At 38.4% G+C, this 13,367-nt stretch overlaps 1 protein-coding gene across 2 annotated transcripts in view; it reads left to right on the plus strand.

Moving 5' to 3' along the window:
• The first annotated feature begins 330 nt into the window (after window positions 1-330).
• RMDN2 (regulator of microtubule dynamics 2) overlaps window positions 331-13,367 on the plus strand; it is a 68,760-nt gene continuing 55,723 nt past the window's right edge. Inside the window, exons 1-2 of one of the 2 annotated variants that reach the window (XM_082851943.1) lie at window positions 331-724; window positions 6,826-7,293. In XM_082851943.1, the coding sequence (XP_082708069.1) occupies window positions 6,842-7,293 (452 nt within the window). In that variant the 5' untranslated portion in view covers window positions 331-724; window positions 6,826-6,841. The remainder of the gene's footprint in view (window positions 725-6,825; window positions 7,294-13,367) is intronic. The other variant, XM_082851942.1, reaches the window with a different exon arrangement.

Consider the following 13,367-nt stretch of genomic DNA (forward strand, 5'->3'; position numbering starts at 1 on the left):
AGAAGATAGTGGTTTTCGCCTAAAGGCAACTCTGAATGGTGGTGGGGTTGAGGGGAGGACGGAGAGGCTGGGGATTTAGCTCACTAAAAGAGAAAGTGAGTTAAAGTGAACTTACGATAACTTGATTAGTAATTGATGCAAGACGTACACGTTTGACTCTTTCGTACGGAGGGTTCAAGGTTGTGTATAGAAAGGGGCACAGAAGAAGGGTGAAACTAGGGCAGGGGGGTGGGTTTGGGGCGGGAAAGAACCGAAGGGAGGGTGGGTTTCGGGAGCGGCAGTGACGGGAGAAAGCGCGCTGGAGGCAGGAAGCGCGCGCCGAGCCTCCCGCCGGACCGGGCGCGCTGGCCCTGAGCCAGGGCGCGGTGGTCGAGGCGGGGAGACGAGCTCTGAGGAAGTCGGCACCCGGGCAGCAAAGTCCGGTACGGGCCGAGGCGCCCGGCGGAGCGCACTTGTCTCCGTTTGTAAAAGGTGCTCGGGGAGCCCGCCCCGGTGAGTTGACCGCCCGGCGAGAAGAGGCGGGAACCGCGGGGCGAGCGGCGCGGGCTCCTCCCCCGGCGCCTCGGCTATTTGGGTCAGGACGAGGCGGCCGCGGCGCCGGACCTCTGGACCCGCTGGCTCCGGGACTACTGTCCGCCCGCCGCTTCGCTTCCAGCCACCCCGTCGCAGGTCCCCGGTGTCCGACAGCAGAGAGGCCGGCGCGGCGAGAACTCGCGCTGCGCAGGTGGGCAGTGGGCATCTCGGCTGTCCGGGGTGGGATGCGGCCGAGGATCGAGGCGGCACTTCCGGCGGCGGCCACCGCACTTCCGGGCCGTGCGGGCGTCCTCTAGGCGTCCGCAAGCCTGGGGGGCATCCTCCTCAGGGCGGTAGAGCGGGCTTGCAGCAGTTTACCCTGGCGCAACCCTCGCCCAGCCGGTGCCTGGGAAGTTTCAACCCCGGAGGTCGCCAGTATTTACGCGCGGGCGCCCGGCGTGGGGTGCGTGAGGAGCGGGCAGCGTACTGCCTCGGCCTGTCGGGTCCCTGCAAACGCCGATGAGTTTCTGCCGGAGACACATGCTCGCTTCTCACCTGGGCTCCCTGGGTCTTTCTTACCTTTGAAACTTCAGCAAACGTTTTTGTTTTGTTTTGCTTTGTTTTGATCAGATTCTCCACCTGTTTTACACAAAATGAAGGCTAGATTTTCAGTGGGACAAACATTTGCAAATAAGCCAAACATCAGGGAGTCCTAAATGAAAAAGAAATTATAAAATAGGAAAAAAAATGAAAACCGAAAGAAATATGAGTATTAGAATTCACTTAGAAAGTATCAAGTTATCCAGGTCGCTGTGGAGAGTCTAATCGCTAATTCAAGGTCTCAGAGCAATTCCCTTGGGAAACTTAAAACTCAGGGTCGTTTATAGCCCATATTGTGCCTTTACCCTTGCAAAAATATTCATCCATCTTCCGAGTTTATCAGAGTTCTATATTTTATGTATTTCCTCCTACGAATCTGCTGATGAATTAAGTGAATATATATGCTAAATATTGCTGAAAGCATTGTAAGTAACTTGGTAAAGCATAATTTCCATTTCTAAACATTAATTTTAATTAAAACTAGAACATGAAAATTAAATGTTTTCTGAAGTTAATGTTTTATGATGGGTTCTACAAAGGAATTTTAATGCAGAAATTTCAGTAGAGTCAACATTTTGATGATTTACTATTTCACCAAAATTCTTAATTCTCATCTCTGCAAACAACCTTTAATTATGTATTACCCATTAATTTTAGATGCCAATAATTTATAATAAAATAATGTCTATTATTTTACATTATTATTAGCACCTTACAAATTGAAATGTGACAGGAATAATACTTAGTATCTGATTATCTAGTCTCTCTCTCTATATATATATATTTTTTTAAATCAAGAATCAATCTTCCTTCCTTCCTTCTCTCTCTCCCTCCCTCTCTCTCTCCTTCTTTCTTTCTTTCTTTATGCCATGGGATCTTACTTCCCTGACCAGGGATTGACTAGGGCTCCAACAGTGAAAGCACTGAGTCCTAACTACTGGACCACTAGGGAATTCCCTAGTCAATATATTTTTAAATTACTGTGTTTTTATACTAAAGTGCAAGTGTCTACTACTAATGTGATAATTAAATGTATTAAAGTTATGTAAATGATGTAATATAACCTTTGAAATTATACTGCAGGCAAGCAGGTGTTCTGATTTTTAATGAGTGGCATTTTGCAAATTATTGGCTTAGAAGCACATTCATTTTATACTGATATAAAACTCAAACATAGCTTGAGCTATTATTCTCTAATTGTGATTATTTAAAACAAATACCTGCTCCATTGATTTTAGTTTTTTTCCCAGTTGATTTTCTCAGTTCTGAAGTCATATTTCAATATGGTAGTTCTATTTTTAGCTATTTAAGGAACCTCCATACTATACTCCATAGTGGCTGTATCAATTTACATTCCCACCAACAGTGTAGGAGGGTTCCCTTTTCTCCATACCCTCTCCAGCATTTATTGTTTGTAGATTTTTTGATGATGACCATTCTGACGGGTGTGAGGTGATACCTCATTGTGGTTTCGATTTGCATTTCTCTAATGATTAATGATGTTGAGCAGCTTTTCATGTGCCTGTTGGCCATCTGTATGTCTTCTTTGGAGAAATGTCTGCTTAGGTCTTCTGCCCATTTTTGGATTGGGTTGTTTGTTTTTTTAATATTGAGCTGTATGAGCTGTTTGTATATTTTGGAGCTTAATCCTTTGTCAGTGGCTTCGTTTGCAAATATTTTCTCCCATTCTGGAGGTTGTCTTTTCGTCTTTTTTATGGTTTCCTTTGCTGTGACAACTGTGGCTCTTTATTATAACACTGCTTTATAAACTTAGGACCCTTACAACAGTATGTTCTCTATCCCTTCCCAGCCTTTGGGCTATTGTTGTCCTACTTTCTTACTTCTACATATGATAAAAACCTCATGATATGTTATTGTCATTTTTGCTGTAATAAGCAAATATTTTATGAATAAATCTTAAAATGAGAAAAATGACTTATATTTTGCCACATGTTTGCCACTACTGGTGCTCTTCATACTTTGTATAGATCCAAGTTTCTATGTGTTATTATTTTCCTTCTGCCTGAAGAACCTCTGTTAGCATTTCTTGTAGTGAAAGGCTGCTGGTAATGGATTCTCTCAACTTTTCTTTGTTTAAAAAATTCATTATTTTACCCTCATTTTTGAAAAGTATTTTACTGGGTGTGTAGAAATGCAAGTTGACAGTTTCTTTCGGCACTTAAAAGAGGTCACTCTGTTGTTTTCTTGCTTGAATAGTTTCTGAGGTGATGCCTTGGAGACAGTGTCTGCTGTAATCTTATCTTTTTTTCTCTGTACATAATATGTCTTTTTTTCCCATCACTGGCTGCTTTTCACATTTCTTTATCACTGGTTTTCGGCATTTTAATAATGTTTTGCCATGGTTTGGTTTTCTTAATTTATTCTTCTTGGATTATGTTGACCTTCTTGGATCTCTGGGTTTATAGATTTTGTCCAACTTGGAATTTTTTTGGCCATTTTTCCTTCAAATTTTTTTGTTACCCCTCCTTTTCTTCCCTTTAATTATATATGTTTTAGACTGCTTGATATTACCCTATAGGCTCTACTTGGTTTTCTGTTTGTTTGTTTTTTAGTCTTTTTTTAAAATCTGTGTGCTTCATTTTGGATGCTGTCTTAGTCCATTTGGACTGCTATAACAAAATCCTGTAGACTGGGTGGCTTATATAAAACAGAAATTTATTTCTCATCATTCTGGAGGCTAAGAAATCCAAGATCAAGGCACTGGCAGATTCACTGTTTTGTGGGGGCCTGGTTCATAGCTGGTACCTTCTTGCTGTAACTTTATGTTGTGGAAGAAACAAGGGATCTCTCTGGGGTCTCTTTATAAGGGCCCTAATCCTATTTATGAGGGCTCTGCCTCCTAAAGGGACTCCATCCAATACTATCACCTTGGGGATTATGATTTCAACATATGAATTTGGGGGGACACAAATATTTAGTCTATAGCAGATGGTGTCTATTGTTATGTCTTTGGGTTTGCTGATATATTTTTTTGCCTGTAGTGTTTCTCTGCTATTAATCTCATTTAGTAAAATTTTATTTCAGTTATTTTATTTTTTATCTTTAGAGGTTCTATATGGTTCTGCTTAATGCCTTCTATAATTTTCCTCGTCATATTTATGTTTTCCTTTAGCATATTTTAAATATTTATATTAAATAATGAACATAATATCTGTAATAGTTGTTTTAAAACCCTTATCTGCTAATTATATCACCTCTGTCATTTTCCTGCATTTTTACATGTCTAATAATTTTTGATTAGATGGTCAACATTGTGATTTTATGTTGTTGAGTTCTGGATTTTTTCTATTCCTGTAAAGAGTGTTGGACTTTCTACTGAAGGCAGTTAAATTACTTGTGAATCAGTTTGATCCTTTGAAGGCTCTTTTTTTTTTGCGGTACGCAGGCCTCTCCCTGTTGTGGCCTCTCCCATTGCGGAGCACAGGCTCCGGATGCGCAGGCTCCGCGGCCATGGCTCACGAGCCCAGCCACTCCTCGGCATGTGGGATCTTCCCGGACTTGTGTCCCCTGCATCGGCAGGCGGACTCTCAACCACTGCGCCACCAGGGAAGCCCTGAAGGCTCATTTTTAATCTATTTTAGAGCAGGTCTAAATAGCCTTAACTCTAGTGTTAATTTAGCTGCATTAGCAAGCCATTACCCTTCTGAAGCCTCTACTGAAAGTCTCAAGTAACTCATACACACTCTACACTCTGGATGGTAAACACTTGAACACTTACCAGTTCTGTGTAATCTTTAGGAATAGTTCAGCGTACAGCTTCCTGGTAATTGTTCTTTCCCTTGAAATTGTTTTTTGCCTGGCTCAGTGGGGTTTCACTCTATGCATGTGCAGATTGGTATTCAATTAAAGGTGCAAGGAGACGGACTTCCCTGGTGGTCCAGTGGCTAAGACTCCGCATTCCCAATGCAGGGGGCCCAGGTTCAATCCCTGGTCAGGGAACTAGATCCCACATGCATGCCACAACTAAGAGTTTGCATGTCACAACTAAAGATTCCATAGGCTGCAACTAAAAGGACACCACATGCCACAACTAATGATCCTACATGCCACAACTAAAGATCCTGCATGCCACAACCAAGATCCCACGTGCTGCAACTAAGACCTGGCACAGCCGAAATAAATAAATAAAAATTTTTAAAAATTAAAAAAAAAAGACTCAAGAATAGCCCTATGCGTATTTCTGGAATTCTTTCTCTGCATAACTCCCTCATCTTCAGTACTAAGTGGGCACAAATTCTGGGTGCTTCAGTTTCTCTGAACTCTGATCTCTTTTCAACTCAGTGAGATTACCAGGCTCTGTTTGGTTTTCCCTTCCCTGTGCCATAGTCCAGAAATTGCCTCCAACTGGAAACCTGGGGAGATCATAGTACTTTCCTCTTTGTTTCCCTTTTATCAGGGATTAAGGGTGGCAGTGCTATAATAATTTGCTCCTTGAGAAAGTGTCAGGAAAAACAAACCGAAATATTTGCAAATTTAATTTTGTAACAGACAGTTTACCATTATTTGTATCATTTCTCCCAAGTTGCAAACAAAATTTAATACAGGTGTTTACCTGTTTATAAAATAGGGGAAATTGATGGGAAAACAATTTTGGAAACTTCAAAGTCTGTATAAAAGCCTTATTATATTTTACTCTCACTACAAATGTTTATCCTTGTATTTATATACTCATTGCCATTTTAAAGTCTCAGAAGGAAAGGGGGATTTATATTATTGTTTTCCTTTAGTGGCCTTCTTTAAGAACAGTGATAAGCAATAAAACTAGTGAAGAGTGGATGAAGTAAAGAAAGATTATGGTACATTTTGTCAAAGTAGCTAAGTTTATATGCAACAAGTTTATGTTTATATGGAAGTTTATAAGTTTATATGGAAGCTTAGGCCCGTGTAGCCCAAAGCTTGGGTCTTTGATGCAAAATTGTGAAAGTTCAGAAGGAGAAAGGAGTCAAAGAAATTACTTTTTTGTTACTTTAAAAATAAGTGAACATTTGAAAGAAAATAAAAACATTAAGACCTCAGATAGAAATAGAAATGTAAGAAGCAGAAGAATTCCAGGTCAGAAGAAAGGAGGTAAAGCCTGCACATACATTAGCATCTCTGCTTTCCATGTTGAATAAAAGAGATGAGGTGGTTACAAACTTGCCACAACTCTTTGTATATTTTATATCTCAAAGCCCATTTTAAAATGTTTATCACTCTAAATTGGAGTACAAAATGTTAACTAGATGCCAAGGAAGAGCTTTTTCTTGGACTTTCCTTAAAGATTAGATAAAACCCAGACATTAGCACACTAGTTAATTTTATACAAATAAAAGGTTCAGACACAGTTAAGCATAATTTGAATTCTTAAATAGTTTTTTCAGAAATTTATAATGATGCTTTTACCTCTATCATACCCTTTAAAAATATATAGTAAAGAGTAAATTTCAGATCAGAAGTAGAATACAAATTCTGAATTACAGTTGATACTTTACACTGGTTGTCAGTAATATCCATACAGGTAGTATTTCTATTCAGCCACATACATTATAGAGGCAGTTACTCATAGTTTATTTTAGTTTGTGATTTATCAAGTGTTATTAAATTTTTTTGTGATGAGGTAGACTTGGTTTTTGTTGATTGAAAAAGCCCTAATATTTTTGTCTTGGGAAAGACAGAAACAATGTTCATTTACATTTATACTTTTAATTTTAGAAACAAAAACCAGGAAATGCCTCGTTCCACAAACAAAGAAATGATACTTGGCATCATGGTGGGAACTACTGGAATCAGCTTGCTGCTTCTGTGGTACCACAAGGTTCGTAAACCAAGGACAGCAATGGATTTACCTAAATTTCTTTCTCTGGGTAATTCACTTGATGTGATGCCTTTGCAAGATGAAATGCCTAATGGCCAAGGAACAACAGCGATCTTTCAAGGAAGGCAACTTCAGATATTGGAGAAGTTAAATGAATTACTGACAAATATGGAAGAACTCAAAGAGGAAATCAGAGTTCTTAAAGAAGCCATTCCAAAGCTGGAGGAATATATCCAAGGCGAACTTGGAGGGAAGATAACTGTTCACAAGATAAGTCCTCAGCACAGAGCTAGAAAAAGAAGGCTTGTCACAGTTCAAAGTTCAGCAACAAGTAATAGTTCAGAGGAAGCGGAAAGTGAAGGAGGGTAAGATTCTTTAAGATGTTTCCCATGTTGAACTGATTATTTATTGCATTATTGCTATTACTTAGGTACTCTCATTATACATTCCCAGTCATATATTCTGTTACTAAGAAGGCATAAAAAGGAGTGATTCTTTTGTCTTATGTTACAATTAAAACCCTATTCCATAGAGGTCAGTATTTTAGTTTAGACCTCAATGACAAAAAGAATGTAACTTACTCTAGTGCTAGGTGGCATCACATGAGTATTGAGGAAGACAGTGATTGTTTGCCAAAATGTGTAACCTGTTTTTATATGTGGCCACTGTGTGACCCCTTGCATAAGGACTGTCCAAAAAGTACTGTCTAATAAAACTTTCTGTGATGATGGAAATGGTCTAAATCTGTGCTGCCCAATATGGTAGCCAGTAGCCACATGTGGCTATTAAGCACTTGAAATGTAGCTAGTGAAACTGAGGAACTGAATTTTTAATCTCATTTCATTGTAACTAATTTAAAATTAGCCACATGGGACTAATGGCTACTGAATTGGGCAGTGCAGACCTAAAAAGATTTGAGAATGTACAAGTGACTCAGTTTCATCCTTGCATGGGTAATTCATTGAATTCTACAATCAAGAACATAAATAATGTTCTTTTAGGGGAAAAACAAATGATTTATGAAAAAAGGAATTGTGCCTGACTAGTGTTTCTAAGGAGTAAAATAGGCAAGTAAATAAAGGTGCACCAGTGAATGTAGCATAGCCTGAAATTCTTTAAGGCAGGGACCCTATGTTTTCGTCATCGTATTCCTAACACCTATTATTGTGCCTCCCACTGAGTAGATGCCAGTAACTATTTCTTGAATTAATGAGTGATCTCTAAATAACTATAGAATCAGAAGAAGGAGAGGGGATCTGGAAAGAGGAAACAAAGTGTAGGGATTTAAGGGTGATTTCATAGATAAAGAAGTGTAAATGGTTGATGAGGTCTTTGAGATCAATGCTAGGACTGGAATTACTTAGCATTCTTTATATAGAACTGGAGAAATAACTTATGAAAAATCTTTCAGAGAGAGAAGAGCCACAAATGCTAGATCTAGATAACAAGAAGGTCTTAAAAATTTGTGTTCCTGAACAACAGGAAAAGTTGTAGACTGGTTTTAAAATAGGCAATGAAATGGTTTTTGTTTGTTTGTTTTAATTTTTATTTATTTATTTTTGGCTGCGTTTGGTCTTCGTTGCTGGACGCAGGCTTTCTCTAGTTGTGGTGAGGGGGGGCTGCTCTTCATTGCGGTGCGTGGGCTTCTTATTGCGGTGGCTTCTCTTGTTGTGGAGCACGGGCTCTAGGTGCATGGGCTTCAGTAGTTGTGGCACGCGGGCTCAATAGTTGTGGCTCACAGGCTCTAGAGCATAGGCTCAGTAGTCGTGGCGCATGGGCTTAGTTGCTCCATGGCATGTGGAATCTTCCTGGACCAGGGCTCGAACCCATGTCCCCTGCATTGGCAGGCAGATTCTTAACCACTGCACCACCAGGGAAGTCCGGGCAATGAAATGTTTAAAAGGAATCTAAAATAGTTCTAAATAATTTAGAACTGTAACTCAGAAAAGACACTTGTTAATTATTATGGGTATAGAGAACAGCATCTTAGGACTCTGATAATGATAAAAATCCAACCATAACATTGCGCATCATTGAGAGTTACTGAAGACAAACCGATGGTTATCTTACCTTATGTAGATCTGTGGTGTTTCCTCACCAGGAGTCCTATGTGCAGTTTTGGCAATCACACCTTAGTGTTCCACACATAGTGGAACTTAGTTCCACACATAGTGGAACTAAAGACTAACCAGAGAAGATCTGCTAGACTGAGGGAAGAGATGGCAGCCCTGATGAAGGAGTTTAGGCCAAAAGGATCAATGGCCCTTAATCTTAAAAGACCCTGGTTAAGCTGAGCACAGGCTTGCTCAAGAAATTCTAGTATTCTAGAAAGACAGGCAACCTTTGATAAGATTAGGATAAGTTTAGGACAAGTGAAAAGAAGATAATTATGGGACTTAATTAATTTCAAGTAATGGTGTAGACATAAATTTTTTTATGTGGGTTCAAGAGGGATTTGTGAAATCTATGAATAGTAGTCACATACCGCTAAAAACAACTAGACATATCAAAACTTTAAGGTTGATGTCAAGTAAGACATCCCCTTCTCTTGCTTGATCCTGGGTGCCTTTGTTAGCAAGAGTACGAGAGTAGATGTACTAGAGCCCTAATAATGGACTAGACAGTAATGGACAATGAATGGCATTGAAAGCAGAGGGAGAGTTGAATGGAAAAAGAAGAGGTGGTACATATATACAATGGGATATTGCTCAGCCATTAAAAAGAATGATACCATTTGCAGTAACATGGATGGACCTGGAGATTATCATACTAAGCAAAGTAAGTCAGAAAGAGAAAGACAAATATCATATGATATCGGTTACATGTGGAATCTAAAAAATAATTATATGAATGAACTTATTTACAAAACAGAAACAGACTCACAGACTTAGAGAACAAATTTATGGTTACCAGGGGGGAAGGGTGGGGGGAGGGATGGATTGGGAGTTTGGGACTGACATGTACACACTGCTATATTTAAAATAGGTAACCAACAAGGGCCTACTGTATAGCACAGGGAACTCTGCTCAATACTCTGTAATAACCTAAATGGGAAAAGAATTTGAAAAAGAATAGATACATGTATATGTATAACTGAATCACTCTGCTGTACACCTGAAACTAACACAACATTGTTAATCAACTATAATCCAGAATAAGATAAAAATTTAAAAATAGAGGGAGAGAAACTGTTTCCCCCTTAGCTCTACTTTAGAAAAATAAACAAAAGCAAAGAAATGAAAACAATTTGTTTCTTTTTCTGTTTTGAAAGGAATAAGATACAGAAAGATCTAACACATCTTTCTAAATAAACACCTAGAAACAAACTTTTTAAATAAGTAAACATTTTTTTTGAAAGTAAGGTTTTATAAAATATATTTGTTTCAATTTTAGATTGCATGTCCTCTTATAACCTGCTTGGGACAGAAACAACTGGTCATGGTGAGATACAGTCATAATCCCATTACCACATTTAAGATGGGTTGTAGCCTTGATACATAGTGTCCTTGATAGCAAAATTAAAACAGCAAATGACAATTACATGTTCCATATGTAAATTTTATGCTTTGCAAGAGGCACCTAGAGATTTTGACTTCTTTTAGTAAAATAGATGTCAATCACAATTGGCTGATATTATTAGTTTTACACACGAAAAGAAAAACATCTAATTATATTCTTCGTTGTTGATTAAAACTTGAGTGGGTAGATCAGTAGAATGCATTTTCTGTAAACATTATTAGAATCTTCTGCATGCCTCTCTTTGTATCATCGTGGACTTATGGATTTATGCCTTATTTCGTCTCAGCTAATTTCATTTAATTAGTTTGGAGGTGATGATGACTAAAGGCTCAAAATCTCATGACCCTGGCAGGCTCATCAGTGGGCCTGCCAGGGTTCTTTTCCCTTCTTAGAACTAGCGTGAACATCTTGGAAGGCATCTTTGCTTCTTGGTAATATTGTTTCAACTGATTTTGGTTTGGGCCCCTGCTCCAAGACTTGGAATCAGCTACTGTCCTGGCAGCATTGGTTCATTTCTGTGAGAAATAGTACTAGATACCAAAATCGGGAGTGTAGGGTAGTACTGTTTTTAGGCAGGATGATACCAGAGGCTGTTTTGGCCCCTTTAGGGACAGGATAAAGAAAAATCATTAAAAAAGAAAAAAAAATATATATATATATATTTTGGCGGTACGCGGGCCTCTCACTGTTGTGGCCTCTCCCGTTGCGTACCACAGGCTCCGGACGTGCAGGCTCAGCGGCCATGGCTCACGGGCCCCGCCGCTCCGCGGCATGTGGAATCTTCCCGGACTGGGGCACGAACCCGTGTGCCCTGCATCGGCAGGCGGACTCTCAACCACTGCGCCACCAGGGAAGCCCTAAAATATTTTCTAAGTCATTAGTTCACATTGATGTTTTCAGTTTACATTTAAGTCTTTCCCTATTTCTGAAAACTTTTTGGTTCATTTTCTTTTTTAAGCTGCCCAATTTTCTTTCTTCTGTCAACCTTTTAGCTATATTGCTCTATCAAACCATGGGTTTAAAAGTGTTATTTATATCACAATGGTATATAAAGCTTCAGAAACCTCCCTTTCAGAAGTTAAATCTTATTCCAGTTTTGGTTAAAATATTACCCCATAATAAAATTCATTGTTCTTCCATTTCATGTGGGCTTTAAGAGAATACATGAGTTTGAAAATTAGATAATTCTGTTAGGTGAGCAAGGTTGTATAGCACCTTATGGGCCTTCTTGATTTTTTTCTTGACTTGGTATTTTCATTTTAGTATTAAGTTCACATGATAACCTTCAGATAGTATCAACAGACACATTGCTGATTATTTGAAAAGAAAATAAAAAGAAACCCCAGAAATCTACCCACAAAGAGCACCAGCACAATAAAAGCCATAATACCTAGTACCTTAGATGATATTACTTTATAAATAATAGAAGATGGTCATGAAAGCAAGACCACAGACAGATACAGGTTTTTGAGGTTTTATTTAAAACTTCTTAGACTTTAATTTTCATGAGCCAAAATATAGACTTTGCTTTTTGTTCATTTACATTTTTATTTTTACCACTATCTACTTCCTCCAAGTCAGGTTTAGCGTTGAACTTCAATTATTCAAGGCCTTGAGGGAAAGACAAATTCAGATATTCAGGATATGGTGATTCTGTATCCCTTCATGTTGTAAAAGTAAAAATGTGCAAAAAAATTTTTTTTGTTTCAGATTTTTTTTTTAAATGAAATGTTACACATACAATTGAGATCCTCTTGTACTCATTTCAGAGGTAGCCATTATCTTGAAGTTGGTGAGCAATCTTCCTTTGAAAGTTTTAATGCACTCCTACATATACTTGTTTACATAAACAATGAATAAATGGTCTTTGGTTTTAAAATTTTACATAAATGGCATTGTAGGGTACATAACACTTTGTAATTTGCTTATGCATCAACTTTTTAAGGAAATTTTTCCATATTGATATACATAAACTTATTTCACTCTTTTCAGTTGCTATGTTGCATTCCATTGTATGAATAATATGCCTTAATTTAGTTCCCTCTTGTGGGGGTGGGTGGTGGTGATGGGATGAATTGGGAGATTAGGATTGACGTATATACACTAATATGTATAAAATAGATAACTAATAAGAACCTGCTGTATAAAAAAATAAAATAAAATTCAAAAAAAAATTTAGTTCCCTATTGATGGATGTTTAGGTCACCATTTTTTTGCTTTTATAAACAATGCTTTATTGAACACCTTTCTTCATAATTCCTTATGTACATGTGGAATAATTTGAAAGTATATACTTAGAAGTGGAATTGCTGAGTTATAGACTAAATACACTGTTATTTTCTATTACTTAATTATCCTTCAGAGTATACCAATTTACAATCCTATAAACAGTGTATGAGAATTCTTATTTTTCCATACAAATTCTTATATTATCAGACTTTTTAGTTTTAGCCAACCTGATGGCGATGATGTGGTAAGTAATCATTATTTCAGTTTACATTTCCCTGAGCATTAGTAAGATTGGGCAGCTTTTCATAGTTTATTTGCCATTTAGCTCTTTTCTTCTATGAATTTCTTTAAAAAAAATAATAGTAAAGGAAGGGAAGCACTAACAGTTGCAGTCCCTTTTATTCATTTGATGAGAGTGTCTTCTCTGGGGTAGGTACTGTATAGACTCTCGAAATACAGCAGGGCATAAGATAAAGGCTCACAAGTAAAACAGAGTTTTAACAAAATGTGACACAATGTTAAAGAGGGATACTCTCAGTCTATTTCAACCAGAGCCCCAAAGGCCAAGAACAAACAATAAGTGCGGGGTACTCTTGCATCCTAGAGCCAGATGCTAAACCCTCCTGTTTCAAGCTGGGGTGAGGGCTGGGGGGGGGGGCCCTTGAGCATAGTTTTAGGCTGCAGAGAGGAA

Source organism: Leucopleurus acutus, assembly GCF_964270905.1.
Source record: "Leucopleurus acutus genome assembly, chromosome: 12".
Classification (NCBI taxonomy): Eukaryota; Metazoa; Chordata; class Mammalia; order Artiodactyla; family Delphinidae; genus Leucopleurus; species Leucopleurus acutus.